This window comes from Eretmochelys imbricata, chromosome 9 (genome assembly GCF_965152235.1).
Source record: "Eretmochelys imbricata isolate rEreImb1 chromosome 9, rEreImb1.hap1, whole genome shotgun sequence".
Taxonomy (NCBI): domain Eukaryota; kingdom Metazoa; phylum Chordata; order Testudines; family Cheloniidae; genus Eretmochelys; species Eretmochelys imbricata.
Genome location: NC_135580.1, coordinates 84,077,022 through 84,104,480, shown reverse-complemented (window position 1 = coordinate 84,104,480; position 27,459 = coordinate 84,077,022). Strand labels below are relative to the sequence as shown.

Sequence of the window (27,459 nt, the reverse complement as noted above, 5' to 3'; positions counted from 1 at the left end):
AGAATGGGGATGCTGGGGTAGAAGAGAAGGGAGAAGGAGGAAAGATTAGAATAAGGTGAGAAGAGGGTGGAGAAAAGAAAGGACCCAGAGAAAAGAACAGAATGAAAGGGGGATAGAAGGGAATTAAACAATGGAATGAGCAGGTGAAAAGAGGGCAAGTTGTTCTTTCCCTTACAAGAGAAATGAAAAAGTCACCACTTAGATGAGTCACATTTTACTGCCAAAGAGACGGTTTTTAGCATCATAATAGTGTGACTGGGAGAAACCAGACAGAACACTGTCTATTTCCTTGTCATCTTTTGATCTGTAATAATTGTTGCAGATGTGGTGGGTGATTTCACATTTCCCAAACTTTGACAGCTGTGTTTATATTGGCCAATTTATCACAGATCATTTATAACATAAGCAAGCAAGAATTACAGATATTCGTGCAGAGGAGTCAGCCCATCACATTATATTTCACCACTTCACATGGAATGTATGTGATTTGGGTTGCAGGGCATAGAAAAGTGTCAAAATGTTTAGACAGTGGGGTTAAATATAGACATCTAATTCCTTATTTAATTTACATGTTATCAGTGTTTTGAATGCAATCTTTAAGCAGAGGTATGCCATGCATACTTGCCAAGTCTCCTGAAAAAAGAACAGGAGTACTTGTGGTACCTTAGAGACTAACACATTTATTAGAGCATAAGCTTTCGTGGGCTACAGCCCACTTCATTGGATGCATAGAATGGAACATATAGTAAGAAGATAGATAGATAGATAGATACATACATACATACATACATACAGATAAGTTGGAAGTTGCGATACAAACTGTGAGAGGCTAATTAGTTAAGATGAGCTATTATCAGCAGGAGAAAAAAACTTTTTGTAGTGATAATCAAGATGGCCCATTTAGACAGTTGACAAGAAGGTATGAGGATACTTAACTTTAGGGAAATAGATTCAATATGTGTAATGACCCAGCCACTCCCAGTCTCTATTCAAACCCAAGTTAATGGTATCTAGTTTGCATATTAATTCAAGCTCAGCAGTTTCTCCTTGGAGTCTGTTTTTGAAGCTTTTCTGTTGCAAAATTGCCACCCTTAAATCTTTTACTGAGTGGCCAGAGAGGTTGCTAATTAGCCTCTCACAGTTTGTATGGCAACTTCCAACTTATCTGTATGTATGTGTCTATATATATATATATATATATATATATATATATAATCTTCTTACTATATGTTCCATTCTATGCATCCAATGAACTGGGCTGTAGCCCATGAAAGCTTATGCTCCGATAAATTGGTTAGTCTCTAAGGTGCCACAAGGACTCCTGTTCTTTTTGCGGATACAGACTAACACGGCTGTTACTCTGAAACCCATCCTGTAAAGGGTAACAAGTTCCAATTTTTGATAGAACATATTGTATAGCACCTAATTGCACTTACAGATCTGACTGTTCCTTTAAACTGAACTTGATGACCCTTTAAATCCAATTTTTGCTGCAGTCACTTGCAAGTGGCAAGCTAGGAAAAGCCAATTTTGTTATATACAATAAAGAATCACATACACTGAAAGGATATGATCTCTTATTACTGAAAATTAAGTAACAATTCATTATAGATGAAAGGAAAAACCCTGGCATTCTGACTTGATATATTACTGTTGTCTCTTCCAAGTGCTGAAGGAAAATAAATTATGAGTTAACATTGTGTAGGTGTTAGGATCTTGGGCAGAAATGCAGCAGGTAATTATTCAATTAGGATAAATGCAACACTATGGACATGGGAATAAAGAATTCAAAATACCCTATACTTTCAGTACGAAGGGCAGTATGTGCTAACTTTGGGGAAAGCTGACTTTTCTCTGCCAACTAACTGGATGTGTAAAGTGGCATTAAGGTCAAACAGGGAAAGAAACACTTCCTTCTGAAATGAGATTAGCACAGCTCATATTGGTTTGCCTGCGAACCAAGAGGGACCTGGTTTGTGTCTTGACTATGGTGTTGTGCAGGATGCATGCACACACAGTGAGCTCAGGCACCAGATGAGGGACTTCACTAATGCCATCTATTGGCAGACCCAATGCTGTCACTCATCAGGAAAGGCAAAATAAAAAGCCACTAGCTTAGTGTTTAAGGTAGAAGTCTGACTTGGCTTGGATACAAATAAAAGTGCAAAATGTGAATATTTATAGAACAAAGACTCCATTCACTCAGCTCCCCACTGCTCTCTGTCAATAGAACAGGAAACTTGCTTGTGGAAATAAGTCTCTCAACAAAATTGCTGCCATGCAACTTTTTCTGTACAACTTGGCTATCCTTAATAATGTACCCAGGGAGTGTGAAGGACAAATGAAGGGAATGCACAGTCACTTCTTGCTCTCTTACTAAACTGTCATGCATGTTGCTGACCAAACATGCAGGTTCACAGCATGACTCCCACACCTTCGGTGAAGGTGCTCCTTTCCTCCCAAAACCAGTGCTTTATATCAGACCTTCCTTTAGCCTGCAGCTGCCATGTTATTTATTAATTTGTACTACAGCCGTGCCTAAAGACCCAAATCATGGCCCCATATATCTCTGGAGACCTTGTGACTGTTCGTGTGACGTCATATCAGATTTGCAGAGCTAGTCAGTCTAGGAACATGATGAGAATTTATAAATCCGTTCCCTAAATATTTGTATTAAACTGATGGGAAGGGAGGAAAGGAAGAGCTGGCTTCAAGGGTATACTGCAGAAATTTTCAGTTTAAAGCACTAGAGATGATGCAATGTGCATTCTACTAACATTTTATTAACATCTTCTTTCTCGAATTGGGATCAGTAACTAAAACACATTGCAGATAGAAATTCGAATACATTCTAGCCCCCTTTTTAGCACATGCTATTTCAGCTGAAGTGGCAAAGCTGTCCCACAGGGAAGCAGTTGCTCCCTTCAACAGCAGTGCACACCGCACTAGGATAAAAGGAGAACCTGCAAATAGCTATGTCCTATACCAGGGGTGGCCAGCCTGAGCCTGAGAAGGAGCCAGAATTTACCAATGTACATTTCCAAAGAGCCACAGTAATACGTCAGCAGCCCCGCATCAGCACTCCCCTCCCCCTGCACCCAGAGCCTCCCACCCCTAGCAGCGCCGCCGATCAGTGCCTCCCCCTCCCTCCCCACACCTCCTGATCAGCTGTTTCATGGCGTGCAGGAGGTTCTGGGGGGAGGGGGGAGGAGTGAGGGCACGGCAGGCTCAGGGGAAGGGGTGGAGTGGGAGAGGGCCTGTGGCAGAGCCAGGGGTTGAGCGGTGAGCACCCCCCGGCACATTGGAAGGTTGGCACCTGTTGCTCCTGTCCCGGAGTCGGTACCTACACAAGGAGCCACATATTAGCTTCTGAAGAGCCGCATGTGGCTCTGGAGCGACAGGTTGGCCACCCCTGCTCTATACTATCTACCTGTATGGTTTCAGTTTGTAAAGTATGACGGTTCTCCAAGGAAACCAAATACTTCAGCTTGTACTATCAGTGGACTCCTGCTGTTTGAACATAGTGTCTGAATTATATGTAGACTCCTTTAGAGATGTATTTGAGAGTTCAGTAAATATGTTCTACAGTTAGGTGTATTCATAAGCTTATATTTGATATTTTAACTAGGGTTCTGCCTGGATTTGGATAGGTTTCCCCAGATGTTTTTGTAACCTAAACACAATTTGTTGCATGAACAGTTATTTCACTGTAACTTCTAATTCAGTGTGTTAGTGGAGGTACCTTTTGTCTTATAGATTCATAGATTCATAGATATTTAGGTCAGAAGGGACCATTATGATCATCTAGTCTGACCTCCTGCACAACGCAGGCCACAGAATTTCACCCACCCAATTTATAGAGGGTTGTCATTCATAGTATCTCAAAAACTCTGCCAGACCCAAAAGGTGAGTGCTCCTGAAGTACCTTGATTTGGTCACCAGCCAGGGGCCAAAATTTTGTTTGTTTGTCATTTGAATACTCAGTAAAACTGGTCATGGATGTGGTGCTGCCATTCAGTTCTTCAATGGAGAAGAGTGCTGGGAACGGACAACCATAAAATATGATACTTTACCAAAGGGCTATAACAGGAGGGAGAGGAAATGCAAATGCAACTTTTATTGATTCCCCTCGCCCCCCCCAATCAAGCTCCTTCCACAAGAAGCATCAAAATCTGTTAGGACAAACTTCAGAGTTTTGAAAAAATAAATCAAACAAGTATTAGCCGCTGGATATGAAGGCGTGATTAAAAAGAGAAATGATGGTGGAAATAACTTACCTGCCTGCTTCCTTTATATAGATGCCTAAGAAGGCTTTTACATTTGTTTAAAGTGGATTCCTTGCTTGACTCTTGGTAGCTGTAATCTGGATTTGGTCATGTGAAGAAAATCAAATACAGTCTCATGGGCCACCTCGAAAAAGGGGTATACATTAGGTTGGCACTTCATTAACCTGGGTCTCTGTAGCGGATAAGATTCCCTTTGAATTAATTGTTTCCCAGTTTAAAATGGTTACTTTTACTGAACCTGATTGTAAATACCTGTGAATGAAAAAACTGCAGAAAATAAGCGCATGTTAACATTTTTGCCTCTAGCCAATAAGAAGAAAGAGAAAGAGCGTCCTGAGATCTCTCTTCCTTCAGATTTTGAACATACGATTCATGTGGGGTTTGATGCAGTCACCGGGGAATTCACTGTAAGTAACCTCCATATTGCACCTTTAGTAAGTCTCCCAGTTCCTTGACAGTGAAATAGTTTTTTGCAGCCAGAAACTTCAGGTGATGACAGCAGTCAGGCTGAGAAAAAACAGACTTGTTGGATTTGGATATTTTCAGGACTTTACCTCTGATTCCGGCTGCTTCCCTTCCCTCCTCTCCTCTCCTCCCCCGCCTTCCCTCGGATTAACAGCAGAGTGCCTGTGGAAAATGAAAACTAGGAAGAACCCAGGTGCCTGCCTGGATAAGTCTTGTAAGCTATTTTGGGGCAAGAGCGCACACACATCTGGACATCTGGCCTAAGGGGCATAGTCTACCTGGCCTATAGACATCTCTAGAGCAGTGCAGAAAGCTGCAGAACAGGCATTGTGGAAGGCTGATCATTTTGTTTCAGTAAACAACCTCTGAGGTATTCCCCGTCCAAAGACTAGGTAATCAGGCAGGCTTTTAGCTTGAGTCAGGTAGTAATATAACAGCCAACTTTGCCACGTAAGATTAGTGGGAAGAGTTAACGCAATGTGTTTCAGCTCAAGTAATGGGGAAAATGAGTCTGATCCAAGCCCACTGAAGCCAATGGGAGGCTTCATTGAGCTTTGGATTGGGTCACTAGTTAGGTGTTGGAATCATTAATTAATTAGTAAGCCTAACATGATAGTGAGTTTATGCTTACTTTTTCCCAGTAACTTTCCATACCTTCAGTACCCAGTGAGCTGATGGATCAGACTGTGCTGTACAAACATGTTGAATGGTAGGAAGTGCTAGTGTTGATTGGCTGTGTAAATAAAACAGGCAGGATGGGACAAATCATTTTGTGGCTTGCTGGCAAATGTGCCACAAGCTTCCAAAATCTGGGCACCAAATGCAATTCTTCTGTAATTTTTGTTTTGGTTGCTGCTTCTGTTTCTTTAACATGTTTCAGGAAACTAGAACATTCCTGCTTCCCTAAATAAATAAATAAAATAAAATAATACATATAAAATGAAAGCGGTGTGGTGGCAACACCTCTTTAACAGAGAACTAGAATTGAAGAGCTTTTAGTAATTTGAAAATGTTACACTCAGAATATTTTATATTGGATTTTAAAGAATAGACATGACTTCTAAATGTGTACTTTAAAAAAATATTCTGGGCCAGATCCTGAGGTTCTTATTCAGGCAAGCCTGATTAACTTCACTGGGAATTTTCCCTAAGTAAGGCCTGAGTAGAGATTGAGTTTAGACCGCCAGATTTGGTCTTCTGCCCTTAGAAATTGCAACAAATATATCAATTTCAGAATACTTTTCTGGTATTCTCTCTACATTTTATTGTTTATCCCTCCCAGTATGTCTCTCTCTGTAACTACTTGACAGTTAACTTTAATCTTTGCTGCCATTTCTCAGTTCCACATTACATTCTGTCACTTTTTTATTTTCCTCCTTTTGTGTTTACATTTTCCATCTCTTTCTCTTCCACCTTTTCTATCCTCTTCCTTCCTTTTCTTTTGTGTTCTCTCTTCTTTTCTCTGATCCCCTTTTTCAATGTTCTCCCAGTTACTGTTCTGTTATTTCTTTCCTGTTTCTGTATTGTGCACTCCTCAGTCTGCTCTCTTTGTCTCTATTCCCTGTGCTCATTCCCTTCTGTGTTCTGGCTGGAAGAAAAGTGAAATGGATCACAATTATCTTCCCTGGTGCACCGGTAGACAATGATCCCAGTCATTTTCACTTCCCTACCAGCTGGAACAAAAAGGAGTGGAACAACAACAAAAATAAGTTTTCAGGTCTGAGGCACCCTCTGCCTGCACTTCAGAGATCAGCATTTGGATCAGTTTTAATATTGTTGCCCGCATCCATTGCGTCAAAACAGTAGGTCTGCAGCATCAGACTTCTTATTTTCACGTCTAATGCTATTGACAGTACATTAGCACAGGCCCTGGCCTCTTATAGAAAGCAACATCTCTCTGGACAGACCCAGTTTTATATTAGTGATTTCTTTTCAATTACTTTTTTTCCCCATTTAAATTATGGGCACTAGCTTCCTAGTGTCCAGCCACACTTTGTTGGATAGTTATTTCTAAAATGATACATACTTGCTACTGAAGCATGAGAGTGCAGAAGTTAATTCAGTGGGCTGCGGCCATAAAGAGATGGCTGCGCCATCAGAATATACTTACTCCACCGCCCAAAAAAAAGCCTGGTGATCATGAGGCTTGTTGGTATAGGCCAACTTCTGCAGTACTTAATACAGCAAAAAGCCCATTCAAGTCAAAGGAAATGTTGCTCCATTAAGGACCACAGTTTGCCCCACAGCCACGAGCTAGTTCCAGTCACCAGACATAAGTATTGTGTTACATTTGGCTTCCCTGATTTTTCCCAACCTCGACACAAGTCTCTTGTCAGCCAAATAGTCACACGGTAAGTAAATTTTGCTGAAGGGACTGCCAATAGCTACACACCTTTTTTAAAAAAATTCCCACTGTTTAGTGATCGCACTGTCTGTGTCTCTCAAAAGTTTGGAAGTGCCATGGGAATGTGAAAATATTTTAAATTTCAAGCGATTACAGTGGTTGTCATGCCAGCCATGTCTGCTTTATGGGTTATGCACAATGCATAGAAAAATTTCTGACACCCAATGTTAATCACGCCCGTGTCTGTATTACCTGACTGCTATTAGTTGCATCTAGAATCGGAATCAGGAACACCTGCATGGGACCCTGAGTTTTGGCTCTAAGGTTTTAGCATCAAGCTATGTTGTTACTCATGTATGCATGTTAAAACTCCATTTCACTGTGCTTGGAGCAACCATGATTGCTAAGAATTAGGGCACAAAGCACCAAATAAAATTGTTTGGAAACTGTTGGGTGGAACCATGCGTCTTTAGCTTTATATTTATTTATTTTGAAGAAGTTATTGCAATTATTTTGAGGGGAGGAAGGCTCTAGATTTGTAGCTTTTTTGTTTCATTTTGTTTTTAAAGTGAATTTTGTAAGCCATGCCTTTTAGTGAAATAGTTTCCTGACCCCCAGTCTGGAATAAAAACTGGCCCCACCCCAAATTTTTAAAGATTCTTGATTAAGATTTTAGCCAGTTGGAGGAAGTCATGGCTTTAGATCCAAGGTGACCTAAACAAATGTTTAGTGACCTAACAAATGGCTGTCCAAAGTTTCCGAGGTTTTTCACTCTGACATATACATTACTTGTATTATAGCAACACTTGTCCTTCTAATATGAAATCTGAATTCAACAACTACTTTCTCAGTTGCACTTTGTTCACTTGTGCACTGGCCAGTTATGATCTCAGGACTGGAAAAGCAATGGAAAAAGTTGCATACAGCTGTTAAAAATTGCTAAACTGGTTTTAAAAAACAGAAAAAACAGAGTAATTTTTCCAGTCACTTGCCGTGAATCCTCAGTAATATGTTTTTGTAAGGGAGGGAAAAAAAACCTGGTAAAAAGGGGGATGATGCTTCCAAACTTTGGAACAATTGTGATTTTTCTGTTTTTCCTAAGTCTGTCTTCCTGTAGCCTGTCCAGCACCTAATCTATTTGGTACTTACCTCATAATTCTCCCACTTTAGATGGGATTTTCCCCATTTTGGCCCATTGGTTTCACCTCCTTACCACCTTCTAAGTTGTCCCACATTCTGTTTTAACTTTCTTTTCTTTCTTTATTTACGTCCATTACAGCCAGATCTCTATGGCTCACAGATGTGCACAGGGAAGCTTCCAGAGGTGCGTCACAGGCCCAAAAGAAGCTTGCATCAAAGTGCTTCTTTGAGATGTCATAGCACTGCAGCAGCAGGTTCATGTGTGTGCAGTAGATTTGTTGCTTGGCTTATCCCACATTTTTGTCATTAATCCAAAACTCTGGAGGCCCATGTCACACATTGATTTGCAGAGAACTTCGTAGGAAGAAGCCATGTAAAATGTATATCTAGACTGGGGTGGCACCAAGGTTATGCATAGATGCACCTCAGGTATAGTCTTTATTCGGTAGCTCCTCTAATTCGCTGCTAGATGTTGGCTGTGTGGTAAAAGGGGAAAATTGTAGGTTCTGAAACTTAGGAAATTATACTGGATGTTTAAAGCAATTTGTCAACAATAATATTCCAATGCAAATTTGCAGCTTTCCAAGATTGGATCGATTTCCAAATGTCACCCTCCCGCCTAAGATGATTGAAAACTCATGCTAGGCTTTGGCACTTCCAGCCTGTTTTCTGAGTTCCTACTTTCTATACATTTTTAATAAGCAGCATAGAGAGCTAAGGGTGCTGGAAAACGAGACTTTCCTTAGCAGCAGCAGCAGCAGCCGTGTTACAACTCAGTGTTACAATTTTTACGTTTCAATCCAAATTGTTGCCCCCTTCTCCAAACTAGAAACAACACTCCCCTGATTTAGACATACTGTACTGTCAAATAAATGTATCAGGGGAGGGGGCTAATCTTTTAATTAGAACAGCAACTATATATTTCCATTAAGCATTGAAAATCCAGTGTAAAGCTCCTAAAATACACTGTGTTGTCCACAAATATAGAGTAGTCTTGTTATGTCTGCACTTAATCACCAGGAAAACCAGCTAGGCCTTAAATCATTATTCCATGGAAGAGCAGAGTTGATTTAAAGATGAGTTTCATGCACGTTTTTTCCTGTCAGTCATAACTTTCTTTTCTTTTTTTAAAAGTTGGATCCCGGTTTTAGCTCTGTATTTTGATAGAGAAGAGAATGATTACATCTACTGTGTCAGTTTCTTATTTTAAATGTAAGGCATCAATTAAAGTTTCTGAAAGTAATCTTACAGGTAGCATGGGATTCTTGGTAAGGAACTATGCTGGTTGTGGCTGCTGAATTTCCTAAATCAACATTCTTTCTACTTGGCATCCACAGGGAATTCCAGAGCAGTGGGCCAGGCTGTTACAGACCTCCAATATAACAAAACTAGAGCAAAAGAAGAATCCACAAGCTGTTTTAGATGTTCTCAAATTCTACGATTCCAAAGAGACAGTTAACAACCAGAAATACATGAGCTTTACTTCAGGAGGTAAGTTGAAGCCATGCTGTGCAAGAAACTGAAAGCCAAACTGGTTCAAAAGTAAAACAAGTGTCTTTGAAGTGCAAAGAAGTGACCAGAAAGACATTCCAATGACAAGGAAAGATCTAATATCCTGGAGTTGAATGCTGCTTCCTCCCAAAGATGCAGTTGCAAATGTGGAAGAGTAATTGGATAATCTGGTTGTTTTTGTTACTTTGTTTTCAAAATTAAATAAGAGGATTTGTGAAACAGTCACTGGCTCTTTCATTCGGAAGCCACAAATAACTAGTGATCTGCATGGGAGATGGGTGCTATGCATAAATATATGAAATGAATACAACATTTCTACTGTCATGGAGTCTTACTAGGAATCTGGATGAAGGATCAAAGAGAAGGAGGTACTTCTAGAGCCTGGAGCATCTTCATTCTGGGGATTTCATTGCAATCGAGGTGCCATAATTTGGAAGCCTCCAAATGTGACACTATCCCTGGGTTTTCTGTACATTCTGCAAGGTCACTAAGCAGCATTGAGAAAATGTTTTCAAGGAGAATAATTCTGAATTTTAGTTTATATTTTTTTCAGTGTGTTCTTTTTTTTTTCCTTGTTAGCGAAAGGAACTCTGTTGCCTGATAATAAATCATGTCTACCAAGGACGCTGAGGCTTCAGACTGGGTAGAGTGTGTGTGGCTTTAGTAATGATGTGTTCTTTTCTGTATCATGGCTCTCATAATTATTGACATGATTCCTGCACAAAAATGCTGTTATAGCTACTATAGACATAGCTATTATTTCCGCTAACGTGGCGTTCAAACCCAGCAGCGTGTGAGCAGCATCTGTAACTTTCTTGACCTGAAATTGTTCATCTGGTAGAGCTAATAAAAATGCCGCCATCAGTGCCAGTCGAGACAGTTACTTCCTTGAACCTGGTGGCTCAACTGAGACCCATAATTCAAAAAATTGATTGCCTGACTAACCTTCAATTTACCCCCACTAAAATAACAATGAATGCTGGAATAAGATATCAACCATGCAAAATTTCAGGCTTGTCGGAGTTTTGTGCATGTGTGTGTGTTTGCAAAAGCTAGAGGGATGATGTGTTCATAATCCGCTTTAGAAGGGAAACTGACGTACATTCTTAGGGAGTTGCTATTGTGGCTCCATAATAATAGAACAATCACAGTATGAGAGGGGTTATACTAAATCTTTTCTGTCAGAAGGTTTTGACCCCACTAGAAAGAAAAATGCGTGTATTTGCATTCTTTTTATCCACGTGACTTTATCATAAGCCTGACTTCAAACTGCCTTCCCTATTGGGGAGAGACGTGTGCCGAACCACTTCCCAGCTCTTTTGGGATAGTAAAGGGTCAAGTGAAACATGGAAAACAGACACTAAAGTAAAATGCAGACATTGCAGTAAAAAAATAACCCAGATCATTCCACCACCTTGCTGTCATCTTTATAAAGTAACTGGTTTTGCCAAAGGGGTGTTGTGAATGAAATCCGACGAATTTTGGAAGAACTTGTTCTGCTGGATTCCCCAGACCAAGCTTTATTATGAAAAGTATCTAGCCAATCTTCTTTTGCACCTTTCAGATAAGAGCGCCCACGGATACATAGCAGCCCATCCTTCGGTGAGTGTAAAAAAATAACAGCAATTTCATTTATGGTGTTTGTGTAAGTGTGGTGGAGTAAGCCATAAACTCTGAATTTTCTGGTATTTAGAATACCAGTCGCCTCCGCTGAAAGAAGTCAGACACAACATCTTTGCAGCAGTGGTATTTAGATTCCATTGGCTATTTTTAATTTTCTGTATAATACCTGACAGACAGATTAAAGTCTGGGTTTGTTGACGAGGAATTGCTTACTATTCCCAGCCCTTTATGATTTATATTCTTTAGTACAGTGTGTTATTCCAGGCTCTCTAATTACACTTTAGCGTAGTTTTTTCCATCTTAAAATAAAATCTCTACTAAATTTTTTTGCTTTTGTACTTCTGTGATTTAATTAGCTATATGACTGAACATAAAATTAGAAATTATTCAGAACTCACTGAAATAATTTGTAAGAAAGTTTTAAATATTGGTCCATTATAATTAATGCTGAATTACTGTGGAAATCCTGGAGATATATTTATGATGTACATATTAATATTGACTGAGTTTATCAGTATTAACATTATTGCATTAAATATCAATAATTAATTAGGGATTTGGCCTTTATTTTAAATTCAGTGACTCAGTTTCACAGTTAAATTTTTTAACTAAAGCCAGATCCATTATCCATAATAAAATACATTTCTGGAAGAATACTGTAATCACATAGGAATATAATCAGTATGGCCTTCAAAAGTGGTTCCTACCAGTGGTTATGGTGTCCTTAGGAACTATAACTGTGTATCATGGGATATAACCAGTAGCAAGATACAAGCTCCTACAAGAGAATAGCCTACTCAAGGGATTCAACAGGAATCTTATATAAGAGGGAAGGTGGGAGCGCTATTGCAATACAAAGAAATCATTCAAATCCTACTAACTGAATTTCACCCAGTAATACAAGTCTGGTATTAAATATTCAGGTTATTGTATGTAGTGTAGCTTCACAATTCTAGTGTTGTCACATCAACTGTGGAACCCTTCTAGGGTATGGAAATGGTTTGTTATGGTCTGGCATCATAGAAGTGAGATTATTTTATTGCATGATTTTTTTTCAAAAATGTGTAAGTTTGTAAAATATGAATTTTAAACAGGAAACTTTAGAGTCATGTGATATGCTACAGAATAATAGATACTCTTTCCCACCTAAGACAGCTCCAAACTCTGGCAAAGTTGCATGATATCATATAGTATATGGTGAATGCTTCTCTGTCCCGGTAGTTGGGTTATGCAGCATATAATTCTAAAGTTTTGACACTTTAGTAACTTATTTTACAGGTCACCATTTTCAGTAAAATCAGTTATGCAGTGGAATAGATTCTCATGGGAGATGCAATATCACTGAATATATATTTAAGGACAAATTAATTCAGGCAGTGGTAGGAATGATGTAGTGAACTGTTCTGCAAACTATAGGGGTTTAGACTGGATGATCCATACAATCTTTTCATTGATGCCATGTACTGTACTGAAGAGAAGTGATCATCTCACAGGTTATGTGCGAGACCTGATTACTTAGAAGAAGTGTCCCCAGTCAGCTTAAGATCCTGCTTTGATAACCATGTTATTCTCTTGTGTTCCTTCTCTTAACCCCCCTATAAAATTCCCTTCAGCATTTGGTAAATGTTTGATTGGATTTTTTTCCCCAGTCTATTCTTCTTCTAGCAATTCTAGCCATTAGTCCACATTTTAGGTTTAGTCGCTGGGTTTATGGTAGCTGCAGCCCCATTAATGTTATACTGCTGATTCACTGAAACCTGGCAAAGAGCAGAAATACTAAGCATTAAGCATTAGATGAAGATAAATGTGAAAAGCATCTAAACAGGAAAAAATAATATTATGCTGGGTAAAATAATAAAAAAATGAATAGCTTTTCTCTATAATGCAGAATTTCCTGTTAGACTTAATGAAGGATCCTTTGAGCTTTGAAGTGCATTAATTAGGCCTGGTCTACACTAGGGGCAGGGATCGATCTAAGATACACAACTTCAGCTACGAGAATAGCGTAGCTGAAGTCGACATATCTTAGATCAACTTAGAATCACTTACTTCGTGTCCTCTCGCCCTGGTGGAGTTCCGGAGTCGACAGCAGAGTGATCAGGGATCGATCACTACCCGCCGATCCGGCAGGTAGTGTAGACGTGGCCTTAGTCTAACAGGTAGACTTATTAGCTTAATTAACTGTTACCATTTCTGCAAACACATTGCCAAAGCAATTAACCAGGAACTAGAGATGATTTTCTAGCTCCTGCATCTATTCACGTATTGTTCTCAGTTAAATTAGTCTTTCATTAAGTATGTAAATGAATGATTTATTTGCCTTTATTTAACTTAATTCCTCTAATAATGCAGCACAGGATACAATTCACTAGCCCAAATGCTAGTATCTTACCAAGACTGGCCATGAATAAATAAGAGGCAGAGGAAAAACACCAAAATGAATTAACCAAACAATACATATATTTGTAATCATAGAAAAAGAATGCACCATATGCAACTAACAACTGAGGTTTCTACAACTAAATATAAATGTAAAATTCTCTGTTATGTCTGAGTAGATTTATGCTGTACATTATTAACAAGCCTCCCATGCTGTCTTTAAACAATAAGTGAACAATCAGTTATGCTGCTCCCTTTTATCCACAGAGCACAAAAACTGCATCAGAACCCCCTTTAGCTCCCCCAGTTTCAGAAGAAGAGGATGAAGATGATGAAGAAGAAGAAGATGACAATGAACCTCCACCTGTTATTGCACCACGACCTGAGCATACAAAATCAGTAAGCTCACTAGCAGCTTTGGTTACTGTTGTCATTGTATGGTATAACTGAGAGATATATCTGTTATAATAGGAAATAGTGTATAGAGTTCCTTTTGGGTGAAGACTCAGTGTTAGAATCCTAACTACCTCTTTTAATTCCCATGAACCTACAGAAGCCAGCAGGTTCTGATTTGAAGCTTTTCGTGTAATCTTGAGCTTTTCCCATTCTGCCAATAGGTATTGTGAAACTCTGAGTTCCGTTTTTATATTGTGTTTGTGTGTATGTAATACTATGTTATTTAAAATACAGATATATAAATGTGGACATAGCCATGGTCAGTCGAAAGAAGGCTTACGATAGTGCTAGCTCTCCTCCTTGCTTCCTTATTGAGAGAGAGAGAAACTGAACCGATGTGATGGGGAGATGAAATGAAGAGCAAATATAGACAGTGCGATTCTGTGTCTTCTAACAGGACAAAGCATTTGTCATATTAAAAGACAGATACAGTATATAAATGTTTTCCTAATTATGGTATTCCATGCTACACAGTTGTGAATGGGAGAAGTGATCTGCGAGATTACAAATTGAAGGAGGGAATTCCATAAGATAGTGACTCTATTAAGATGTGGTCCCCATCATGAAAATAATAAGGCCTTTTATTATAACGTTGGGATCTGTCATGTCTAAATGCACTGCTATGGAGGATGAAAATACAAATCAGCTATATCCAGCTCTGCTGAATCTAACCTGATCATTGTGATTCAGCTGAGCAGACATTGGCTTTGGTGAGGTTTGCACCATGACTGCTACTCCCAGTATATTCAGACTCCTATCTTCCGACTTAATTGCTCTAAAACAAGTTTTTGTTACTATTACTCCTGTTTGTCCTACAGAGCCATCACAGGCTCTGGAGCAGTGGTGGGCAGCCTGAGGCCCGCAGGCCACATGTGACCCGCCAGCGGATTACCCTGACAGGCCACAGGTTGCCCACCACAGCTCTGGAGGATGAGCTGGATACGCTTCTGCCTCATGCATCTTCAGCAGCATTTTTAACTGAGTTCCAAAAATCTTTTTATTACAGATTGTCAAGAGATGCTCCTCCCCTGTAGTGCCCTGTACTAGCCAAGCATGGCTCTGCAGAGGCCTGCCTCAGTTTCCCCTTAAAATGTCCACATTTCCCCTGCTGGGGATCCAACTTTTTAAACCCTGCACAAAATATTTCAAAATAGAATTCAGGCCCAAAGTCTTCACCTACAGTTTCATCTGGGCCTAGCCTCTCCTCCCTGAGCGTCTGTTCTCTCTTTGAAGTTTCATTCTTTCACCCCAGTACCAAACTGGGCACAGCCTCTCTTCCCCAGGTGTCTGTCTTCTTGCTCTCCCAGCACTTCTTGCCTGGAGTTTCAGCCCAGGTCAGAAAGAGCCCAGCTTGATTCTCTGTTCCCAGGCAGTACGTGTAAATGCAGAATTTGAATCAATGAGACACAGAGCCTCACAATGTCATTTTTACAGTCACCCTTCAGAGCTTAATCAGACTATAAGCAAGTAAATGTTCCCCTCCAGGGTTTGAAACATAAAATTGCAGAACCAACAACCTAAAAATGAAACTGACTATAAATAAGGATAAAACTGACTTCATTAGTTTTCATTGTCCATGTTTTGAGAAATGCACAAAGGAAACAAACATCTTAATGTAAAAAGAAAAGGAGTACTTGTGGCACCTTAGAGACTAACCAATTTATTTGAGCATGAGCTTTCGTGAGCTACAGCTCACTTCATCAGATGCATACCGTGGAAACTGCAGCAGATTTTATATATACACAGAGAATATGAAACAATACCTCCTCCCACCCCACTGTCCTGCTGGTAATAGCTTATCTAAAGTAATCTTCAGGTTAGGCCATTTCCAGCACAAATCCAGGTTTTCTCACCCTCCACCCCCCCCCACAAATTCACTCTCCTGCTGGTGATAGCCCATCCAAAGTGACAACTCTTTACACAATGTGCATGATAATGAAGTTAGGCCATTTCCTGCACAAATCCAGGTTCTCTCACTCCCTCACCCCCCTCCAAAAACCCACCCCCATACACACACAATGGGGTGTATGTGTGTATGTGTGTGGGGGGGTGGAGGGTGAGAAAACCTGGATTTGTGCTGGAAATGGCCTAACCTGAAGATTACTTTAGATAAGCTATTACCAGCAGGACAGTGGGGTGGGAGGAGGTATTGTTTCATATTCTCTGTGTATATATAAAGTCTGCTGCAGTTTCCACGGTATGCATCTGATGAAGTGAGCTGTAGCTCACGAAAGCTCATGCTCAAATAAATTGGTTAGTCTCTAAGGTGCCACAAGTACTCCTTTTCTTTTTGCGAATACAGACTAACACGGCTGTTACTCTGAAACCAATCTTAATGTAAGTTGCCATTGGTGATAGTAAGTAAAGGAACATGATTTGTTTTTGCTTTTTTTCCAGTGTGACACTTAAGTTGGCAGAGTCCCTATTTATGTGTGAGATAAAATCTCATGGGGATCTATCTCCAGACCCACCTTTCTGACCACAAAATAATTTTCTGTTGCAGATCTACACTCGGTCTGTAATTGAACCTGTTGCTGCACCAGCACTAGTTAAAGAGGCTTTGACCCCTCAGCCTGAGAACTCAAACACAAACACTTTGTACAGAAACACGGACCGGCAACGAAAAAAATCCAAGATGACGGATGAAGAGATCCTAGAGAAATTGAGTAAGTGTCCTGGCCTTACCTCTTGTTTGATAAAAGGTTGTCTCTATGTGTCCCTCCTGTATGCATGCAGAAGGAATGTCCTTATTTTAGTGTCACTGGGACACTTGGGCTTTCTTGTATACACTGCAGTTGTGCTCAATGGACAGGAAACAGAGATGGAGGGAATCCCTTCCTTCTCAGTGGACAACTGTGATTTGCCTGCCTGTGCTTTCTAATGTGCAGCAGAGAGAGAGAACATTTCTGGATAAACTGAACACTGTTGCCTAGTAACCCCTGGTGTACTGAGTCACCAACAGGTGTCCATTGGGCTGAAGAGAAAACACATACTACACCTCTTCTACAATAGTAGCAAGTGCAACTGGTGAACATCCCCTCCCCTCAAGGTACTTGTTAGGGGGCTTATTCCTTCACCCACTTACTTCCCTGGTCCTTCTCGCATGAACAGAGAGCAACAATACCCGAAGTCCAAAGGTGCAAACAATTCGATGTTTATTGGGGTGAACTTCCAGCAAGCATGATTCCAGTTTCCTTCCTTAGTGTCCTCCTTCCCAACTCTGACACCACAGAGCCTTAGACCTGTGTCCCTGTTCCCATTCCTACCCTTAGCCAAACATGACTCCAACTTCCTTACTCCCATTCCCTGTTCCCATTTCCCCCTTTAGCAAAACATGATTCCAATTTTCTTACCCCCATTCCCTGCTCCCATTTCCCTCACCCACATGCCCATGCCCACCCCCACCCACACCCACACCCACACCCACTCACTTCCTCATTGACTACAGATTATGTAGTAAAACTTGAGTTCTGCTTAGCTATACCTTAACCAATCATTTTCCTGAAATTGAACTAACCAATCCTAACATATTGTCCAATTATATCCCACCACCTTAATTAGTTTACACCCAGCAAAATTAATTATACAGCAGACAGGAACAATCACAGAACCAGACAGAGATTATACAGACAAACAATAGCAAAGTGGGAACTACAACGACAAGACAACACAGAAGCGAGGATTTCACATCCCAGCTATTGATAAGTGAGTTCTTGCCAGACAGGATGCTATCAAACTAAGTTTCCTTTTACATTTTCTAGGCACTTCCCTTTCTCTGGAGGTGATAGGAATACAATCCTGTCCTGATAGTGCCTAACAGCCCAATAGCACCTTATTTCAATGTGACTAGTTTGGAATGTGAGGATGTGACCGGTCGCTTCCTAGCTTATGGCTGCCTCTGCTGCTTAGCCAAAGGCCTTAGCCTAAGAACAGGGCCTCAATCTGTCACAGTAAGAGAAGGCCCTTACACCGGCAGACAGTGATTTCTTTCTTTTGTACCTCTAGAACTAAGCAAGCGATAAGAATACACCTAAATTCTTAAAGTACAGGCCTTTGCAGACAGGCCTGAATATCTATATCCTAACAGTACTATGTCTGTTTCGGGTCTGCAGTGGCATAATGCCGCCAATTACTGCTGCTTTGGCCTCCTCTCCTCCCGCCCCAGCCTGGCTAAGTTCATTAAGCTTTAGCTTAGCCCTTAGTACGTAAATACTCATATTTACAAGCCAGTGTTTCTGTTGTGATTTCATATAAATCTGTATTAAACTCAGATTGCAGATTTAGTGGTATAGAAGGGAGATCTTTATGACTGTATCTTCGTTACAGTTCTGTGCTCTCTGGCATTTATATATACCAAGGATGAATTTGGTCCAGTAACTAAAACTACCTATACAAGGCACCAACCATTGAAATGCAGCAGCCTCTGGAGTGGAGAGCTTCAGCTGTTAATACAGAGCAGCACTACACTGGAGGTCTGCTCAGGCCTAATATTAAAGCTCGACCAGAACTCAACCCAAGCCCAAGAGTGTTGACTTTTTTTCATGCCGGGCACTTGTAGGGTGTTAGTTTTGCTTGGAGAGCTATGGGTCACTGACTAGAGGCTCAGACAGGGGGTAGGGGGAAAGGAGCGAGACTGAAGAAAGAAGGGTGGAAGGAGAGAAGGAGCAGGGGAATGGTGTGGAGGAGACTGGGAAAGGGGAGGGAAGGGAGCAGGGAGGAGGAGAGAGGCAAAAATAGGAAGTTGGACGAGGGCTTCAGAAAATTGAAGTCACATGCACACCGATGTTAAAAATGTCCTGACCCGAGCCAAAGAATGTCATTTTCATACTTGACCTGACCCGAGATTTGTAGCTGGGTGCCATCGGGTTGCAGGGCTACATTACAGTGCTGCTGATGGAATACCCACTACTTCCTGTAGCATCTAAGTATTCCTTGGAGTTCTTCCAACTAGGCATCATCTCAGCCTGTTCCTGCTCAGTTTGTAAATTCTGTTGGGATCTCAACAAAATATGGTATTACTACAGTCACCATGTAATTCATATACATAGTCAAACCCCTATAAAATTCCTCCTGCCTTCCGGGAATCTCATGCCCTGAAAGTTGTGTTCCTTTTAAAAGACTGAGTCCCTTTTTAAAAAAATGCTCCATTCTTGCAGGACAGGATGCATTTTAAAGGGTGCTGGAGCTGGGTTTGGTGCTCAAATGCCGTGAGGTGTATGTTATCTAATCAAGATGGATAAAAAATAATGGAAGTTGTAAAACCCTGAAAAAATTGCCTTTTAATAGAAATCTGTCTTTATACTATACTCAGTTTAGTTTTACTTTTTAGCTTCTTCACTCATTAAAAGTGTCTAAAAAGAAGCTGGTGCCAGTAACCTGGAGTAATCAGATGCTGATTAAAATCATTGAGAAATGATTACATTACATCTCTGCAAGCATCTCTCAGTAGCTAACCATCAATGTATCTATTGTAGTATGTACATGAGACTTTGTCACAATTAATTCCTAACCAAATAGTTCTCTAATGAGTCCACCTGTGAGCTATCCCAGAAAATATATTGGTCATGGCCCAGGGATGTACACCAAACTCTGGTAAGTCTAGAGCAAAAGAGGTTTCTCAGGCTTCTAAGCAAAATGACTGATTATTGCTACTTTCTTAGCAGATGAATACTCAGATTCCAAGAATAGGCCCTTTCAGTCTGTCCCCAGCTCTAACTAGTTGATAAATAATTTCAGTGGAGAGTTCTAGATCTTTTTTTTTTTAACATTTTACATTTGATTCTGAAGTCAACAACATTCTGAACAGCGAAAACTGTATCCTTAAAATGAATACAAAGTTTGAGATCATCTGTAATGCAACGCTTTTATAGCAGCAGCCTCTTCACGGCAGAGAGTGTGGCTCTTCACTGACCAGGCACATTACTGCTTGTACCTGTGCTCAGCGTGTCTCTTGTTCATCACTGCTAGTATTGACTAACAAAAATCATTACAACCTGACGTGAATCCTAATGCTTACCCCTTACAAGTGTGAACCCAAACACTACTGTAGATTTTTCAGTGCAATGTGCCTTTTGCAGATTGACTGGTAGATTAATAGAGAGTGAAGAATTGTTCTTGTTATCCTCTGAGGATAGGACAAGAAGCAATGGGCTTAAATTGCAGCAAGGGAGGTTTAGGTTGGACATTAGGAAAAACTGACAGTTGAACACTGGAACAAATTGCCCAGGAAGGTTGTGGTATCTTCATCATTGGAGGCTTTTAAGAACAGGTTAAACAAACAAACAATTGTCAGGAGCAGTTTAGTTATTACTTAGTCCTGCCTTGAGTACAGGGGACTGGACTAGATGACCTATTGAGGTCCCTTCAGGTCCTACATTTCTATGATTCTGTGGTAGATCTTTTAAGAGTTGGATCTCAAAGAAGCTAGGCAGTACCCAGGAGACAATGAAGTAAGTTAGAAGATATTTTCTAGTGCAGGTAGTTACCCCCTTGCATATCAACTCATAATGGCTACTTTAGCTGAGGCTACGTATTTGAGGCATGCTTCTAACATGAGATCCCCAGGCACACTGCTGGTTTTGTGAGGCATGTATACCTGCAGCAATGGATTATTCAAGATGTACAGTTATAATTGCCTGTGTTTCTCAGCTTAAAACTGAGCCCTGGATTTATTTCCGTTTATTTCTTTGAAGCATTACAACCACCTGCTCTCCTTTTGCTATCTCAGGAATCTGATATCCACATGAGCAAGGTCTTTGAAGGTCTGCCTCGAGCAAATATGTGACGTGGAGATTTTAGAAAGAAATCCTCGCCTCCAAATCCTAGCCTTCAAATTAGTTTAATTCTCTTCTGTGTGAAATATCATGTGATCGCTTTCATCACATATTTTACTGGGGAGTAAATGCTCTAGTACTGAGACTGGATAAAATGAAATTCCGTCTATAATGAAATCATTAGTATGTTCCATTATAATTGTAAAACATAAATGTCCTGATTCAGCATTCATATATGCCTGTTTTAGGCCTTGATTTTGGACAGTACTTAAGCATGCGCTTAAGTCCATCCCTGTTCAGGACAACAGTTATGCATATTCTTAACTGTAAGTTTAAAGTTAGCAACATGCTTAAGTGCTGACCTATATTAGGGGGTGCTATCCTGAATTGGGGTCTTACAACAATATAATGTTGACTTCAGTGGAATTACTCTGATTTGCACTGGTGTAAAAGGAAGAGGAGAGGAGAAACTAACTAATTTTACTAACGTAATTTTCAAAATTAGGTACCTGAAAGTTGAGATGCCCAACATCAGTGGCCACTTCCGAAAATTCTGACCTAAATATATTTGTTAGTATCTTTCTTCTCTGATCTCTTGTAGCAGGAAACCAGTGTCTTGTTAGACCTCTGAGTGAGCTCCCCGAAAGTCCTCTTGATGGGTACACTATTGCCGTCAATTAGCTGAAGATAATACATTATGCAGACACAGATTTAGTAGTATTCAACACAGCACTAAGTTAGAGTGATTCTGGATACAATTCTTTAGAGACTCATACTGATCACTGTCTTTAAGTTACCAGTCATTTTGTAGTGAAATTCTGTTTGTAGCAAAATGGAATACAGTAAAACTCCTGTCTTGCATTATGCATTTCAATGGATTTCTACTCCTATAAGGAAGCTCACTCTTATAGGAAGCATCTCTGCTCTAATAGAGTTCCACTGTGCAACTCCCCTTGGATTACAGCAGTTACTACCTTGCAGACTGCAGGTTTTAAGTACAGTTTCTGAAGTGATGCTGAACACAGTTTATTCTAGGCTCTGATTGGCGCTAAACAGTGTTCATTATCAATTCAGCTGCATCTGTTGTCAGCAATGGGTATTTTTTGTGGCATGGACCAGGCTAAAGAGCATTTGCCGCTGCTCCATGCAGGAGAAGTAAGTCTCCATGCAGCTGTCCCTGCTGTGGAGTAAAACAGAGTTTGGCTCATCTTGCTGCATCATCTACCAAATGAAAATAAGGTGTACCCTGCCCCAGCAGCCAGTGTCCCTCGCCACTGCAGAGGATCAAGAGAGCATATCATTATTCCCAAGGTGAAGAAGTGGCTCTTTTGCTAGACAGCTCCTCTCTGCTATAATGAATCTCAACTCACCATGAAGCATTTTTGTGTAAGTGGGTTCCCTTTGTTCCTAAAATGCCCTTCATTCTAATTACGGATAATACCAAGCCACTGTCAGTGGGACACTACCGTTTCTTAAAATAACAAACATTAGAAATATATTTTTTCCCTGCTAAACAAAAAAGTCTCTGGTTAAAGGGGACAGTAAAGTATTGTGATTGTGTGTCTCCAACTGAAAGAACAATACAGAGAATTGTTTCTGTGTTCCTCAGAAATCACTGCTCTATCATGGGAAGTATTTAATTACTTTAAAATCTAATCATTTCATTTCTCCTTTCTGGATGGCATTTTTATTATTTTTATTTTAAACGCATTTACTGCACTTCTCTCAATCTGTGGTAAGGGGTTGGTTAGTGGCTGTATATAATCACTCTGCCAACTTCAGAGAGCATAAGTGGACTGGAATCAATAGCATTTCAGTGCTGTCATTCGTTTGAAGTTTGCTTTGAGCAAACCCATGACACACTTGAAGAGAGTCCATTTCCTCTTCCATTTATCACTCATTTGTCAGTGTGTGGGGATTATTGCTTTTCCACCTAAGTGTAAACTAGTTAGCTTCTAGCTAGGTGTCATGGAGTCCCTGGGCGATGCTCTGGAACTGCTCCCCATGAAGCCAGTCAGGACTCTGGGGCAGTCGCCTTTCTGTGAGTAGCCTGTCTTCAGGACACACAGCTCACACAGCTTCCACCTTCCTGGGTCTGACCTCGGAGCATTCAGCATCCTCTGCCCCTCCGTGCACTTCCCACAGCGAGTCCACTCAGGTGGGGCTCCTGGGGAAGCCAGAGGGTCCTGCACCCCAACTTTGCAGTGAGACGTGACTCTCAGCCAGCCAGTAAAACAGAGGTTTATTAGACGACAGGAACATGGTCTAACACAGAGTTTGCAGGTGCAGAGAACAGGACCCCTCAGCTGGGTGCCTTTTGGGGGGAAGTGAGCCAGACAACCACATCTGTACTTCACTCCATGTCCCACCTAGCCCCAAACTGAAACTCCCTCCAGCCCCCCCCACCTCCTCTGGGCTTTGTCCCTTTCCCGGGCCCGGAGGGCACCTGATTCCTTTAGTTCTCACCTTGCAGAGGGGAAGGGCCCAGGCCATCAGTTGCCAGGAAACAGGGTGTCGGCCAGTCTCTGTGTCCAGACCCCTGCACACACCTGCCCTCTAGGGCACTGCAATGATCATACACCCTTACCCCACCACCTAGATACTTAAGAACTGCATAGGGGAAACTGAGGCACCCCTACACTATTCAGAGGAACCATTAAGAACAGTCCCACTTCGTCACACTAGGTCCCTGAAATGCTGAGTTCAATAAATGTTTGAGGTGGAGTCTGAAAATACAGTTAGAATACCTTGTGCTGCACTCTTATAGGATGAGGCATGTGGGAGCCGGTTGCTGCACCTCCAGCCAGCAAGAACATATGCTGGGATCAGTAGCAAATGCTGGCTTGCGGTTCATGATGCTCCTGGTTGGGGGAGTAGTATAGCATGTTCCACAGCACATCCCCATTCCCGACAGCTCCCCATTAGGGATCTTGCCTTGACCAGCAGGATTCTTTTACTAAAGGGTGCACCAGACAGTATCTGTGCTTCCCACTGCACTGGCCGGAGAGGAGTCAATCAGACACCCATCAGCATTAGATGCCAGAGCACTGAGCACCATAGTAATACCATAGACAGGAGAGAAAGAGACTTACTTACAATTACTGGCAGCTCAACTAGATGTTCATAATTTGGAAGTACAAGTAAACACAAGAGAGAGAGAGGGGTGTAAATTTCCAGATATGTGCACACAAATCATTATCGCATTCCAGACATTTTTTCTCAGTTAAGGAATAATCTTCTCAAAATATTTTAGTAGTGTACACTGTACATTAAATCTTTAGTAGCTATTTACCCTGCTATTAAGTTTTTAGATTTTACTTTTCATCAGTTTTTATGTTTTATCTAGGAAAGTGGACTAGAAAAAGTAACATTAATTTTGTATGATTTGGGTTTATAAGATTGTGGCTCCATTACTCAATTTAAGCACACGTAACTCTTCTGCCAGGTGGAGCCAGCAGCAACAAGGGCTGGGTTGAGTATCTAGGAGTTCCTTTTCACCAAACTGGCTTGAGCCCCCACCCAGTGACCTGGGACAATTACATACCACCCCCCTGGGTGCCTCTAAGAGGCAGTACTTCCCCTCTTGCAAGCACAGAGTCTGAGTATAGCAAAAACTTTTAATAAAAGGAGGGAAGAAACTCAGCATTAATTTGGGAAAACACCACAACTACTGTTCATAAACCATGAGCAAAAGACCCACCCTCAAGTAGGTTGGGTAGTGTCCTTTTCCTGTCAAGTTCTTAAGTCCAGCAACTCAAAGTCCCTTTAATGTGCCCGTCCCTTCTCTGCACCCCACTCACAGTTGCTGTCCTTGCCCAGTGCAGCCCCAGAGTTCAGAGGTTCATCTGTAGAGTTCACCTCCCACCCTGGGTGGAAGGGGGGGTAAGGAGGCACCTTACATGCTCCGCTGATTTGGGCACTCGCTTGCTGCCCCGCCACTGATTGCTGCACCTCTCTGCAGGACTCTGCTCTGGCCCTGGCCCTCTCCGCCAGCAACCCTGCTGGCCACTCCTCTCTGCCAGCTGCCTGGCTGGCCACTCGACAAGATGTCTTCAGGGCCCACCACTTAACACAGCTCTCAGTGATTTCAGCTGTTAGTGGAGGAGCCTTACTACTCGTGCACACTGGGCAGTCTCTTGCAATAGAGACACTGTCCCAAAGTAGGTCTAATACTTAGATATAGGTATCAGTGATTTCAGCTCTGCAGCATATGACATGACCCTCAATTGAGTCTAAATGAGCTCTTTTATTATACTGTGGAGAGAAAGGGAGTCAAATGGTGTTCAGAATCCTTAAACAGGAACCACACCAACAAGTAAAAGTACCTGTCCCCACCCTCTCTTAACTCATTGGGTTTTGGAACCCATGTCCCCTGCCTAGCGAGTGCCATTCAGTTGAGGGTGAGTCTCTCAATCAGGGTATGCGAGGTACAGTTCTGGTGCCCTCAGTTCACACAAGGATAACAACCCTTTATTACTCCTGCCCCAGTAACAAGGAGACTGGAGATCTAACAGAAGCCACAAGTGAACATTTGGGCAAGCAATCCCATCGTGCTGAATACCTAGGCAGGGTGGGTGTGCCCATGCAAATGAGATCAACTCCTGAAGTCCTTTTCCACAGCTCACCACTAGATGTCAGGAGAGAGCTCATTCAGACTCTGCTTACACACACTTTCCCAAATACTGCTCTATTTTTTCCTGATTCAGCCCATTTACACTGCTGGCCAAGCAAGAAACTACCAAATTATTAGCATTTTTGTTTTCAATAGGACTTGTGTGCCTAAATCACACTCTTTTGAAAATCCCACCCTTAATTCATTTGCAACTTTCTGAATATTACATGCAAAGCCTTTCAATCAAAGCCTGTTGTTGCAATAATTATTCAATAGAGGGCAGCACTCCATCCACCATAGCTTGTTGTTGAGATCAATTTATTTGTAAAATTACCAGCACCTTATTAATGTAGATAACTTTTTAAAGACGTTAAAAGCTCCAGTCTGAAGAATACTGCTGCTCTTCTAATCCATTTAAAAGGCTGTTTCATGTAGTAAGATTAGCATGTGTGTTCACTGTAAAGTATTGAATAAAATAATTGTTACTGATCAAAGTCAGACTGAAGACAAGCAGTGTTGCTCTTATATAAGTGAATTAGATCTCTTTCACAATGAAGCCTACATCATAAAGATTGTCAAAAGCCTGTAATTAATTATTTGATGTTAACTGTTGTTTTTTAAAAAAGGCAAACCAAGGAAGGGCTAATGGAGAGTCACTCCAGGAAACTCTTTATCACTTTCTTCCTCGTGTCTACATGGCAACTGCTTATAAAAGTTGAGTCCAAAAACAAAGTTGGGTTCAGTATATGAAAGTATGAACCCCCCTGCGGAATCATAAAGAGACTAGCTAGTTCTGAGGAAATTAGCATTGTTATGCTAGCGCTCATTAACATTTAAGTATACAAACACTCATTTACATATTTATTCATTCGTTAACTCATATCTGAGTCTTACGTGAGCTCTTCTCTACAGTTCGTGTTCTTAGTTTTCTTTCCAGCTCCAGAGGCAAACATGCTCATCAATGGATTTAAAAAAAACCAGTAGATGCCACCTGAATTATTAAACTGCTACTCTTATATCTAATCTGTGTGCTCTAGTAGTATCATATTGAATCTAAACTGCACATAATGCAAATGATGCCAGGCAATAATGGTGGATTTTTGACTTGCCACAGATTGTCACTGAAGATATAATACTCATTTTCAAGAGAGCTTCATTGTTCTTTTTTCTTTCAGGAAGCATTGTGAGTGTTGGTGACCCTAAGAAGAAATATACACGATTTGAAAAAATTGGTCAAGGGTAAGTACTGTTCATAGAATCACAGAATATCAGGGTTGGAAGGGACCTCAGGAGGTCATCTAGTCCAACCCCCTGCTCAAAGCAGGACGAATCCCCAACTAAATCATCCCAGACAGGGCTTTGTCAAGCCCGACCTTAAAAACTTCAAAGGAAGGAGATTCCACCACCATTCCAGTGCTTCACCACCCTCCTAGTGAAAAAGTTTTTTTTCCTAATATCCAACCTAAACCTCCCCCACTGCAACTTGAGACCATTACTCCTTGTTCTGTCAGAATATCAAGGTTGGAAGGGACCTCAGGAGGTCATCTAGTCCACCCCCCTACTCAAAGGGGGACCAATCGTCAAATGGCCCCCTCAAGGATTGAACTCACAACCCTGGGTTTAGCAGGCCAATGCTCCAACCACTGAGCTATCCCTCCCCACGTTGGAATCTTGGGTTCCATCGCAGTCTGCAGTTGGAGTTATATGCATAAATATGGGCCAAATACTTTGCTGGCGTTACCTCTTTGAAGTCAAGGGAGTTACATATACATTCAGAATATTTGTTTTGATTGTACTTGTTCCCTCCACATTGATCAGTATTTTCTTGTGGCCAAAAGGAGTCATCAAAGAAATTTTCATGATGGCTGG

The 27,459-nt window shown here is 41.1% G+C and overlaps 1 protein-coding gene across 3 annotated transcripts in view; it reads left to right on the top strand.

Annotated features, from left to right (window-relative positions):
- PAK3 (p21 (RAC1) activated kinase 3) overlaps positions 1-27,459 on the top strand; it is a 51,787-nt gene that overhangs the window by 3,864 nt on the left and 20,464 nt on the right. Inside the window, exons 2-8 of one of the 3 annotated variants that reach the window (XM_077826111.1) lie at positions 4,593-4,693; positions 8,375-8,419; positions 9,573-9,726; positions 11,312-11,349; positions 14,017-14,148; positions 16,709-16,871; positions 26,766-26,829. In XM_077826111.1, the coding sequence (XP_077682237.1) occupies positions 4,593-4,693; positions 8,375-8,419; positions 9,573-9,726; positions 11,312-11,349; positions 14,017-14,148; positions 16,709-16,871; positions 26,766-26,829 (697 nt within the window). Of the gene's footprint in view, positions 1-4,592; positions 4,694-7,199; positions 7,223-8,374; positions 8,420-9,565; positions 9,727-11,311; positions 11,350-14,016; positions 14,149-16,708; positions 16,872-26,765; positions 26,830-27,459 lie in introns of all 3 variants that reach the window. The other 2 variants (XM_077826112.1, XM_077826113.1) reach the window with 2 other exon arrangements.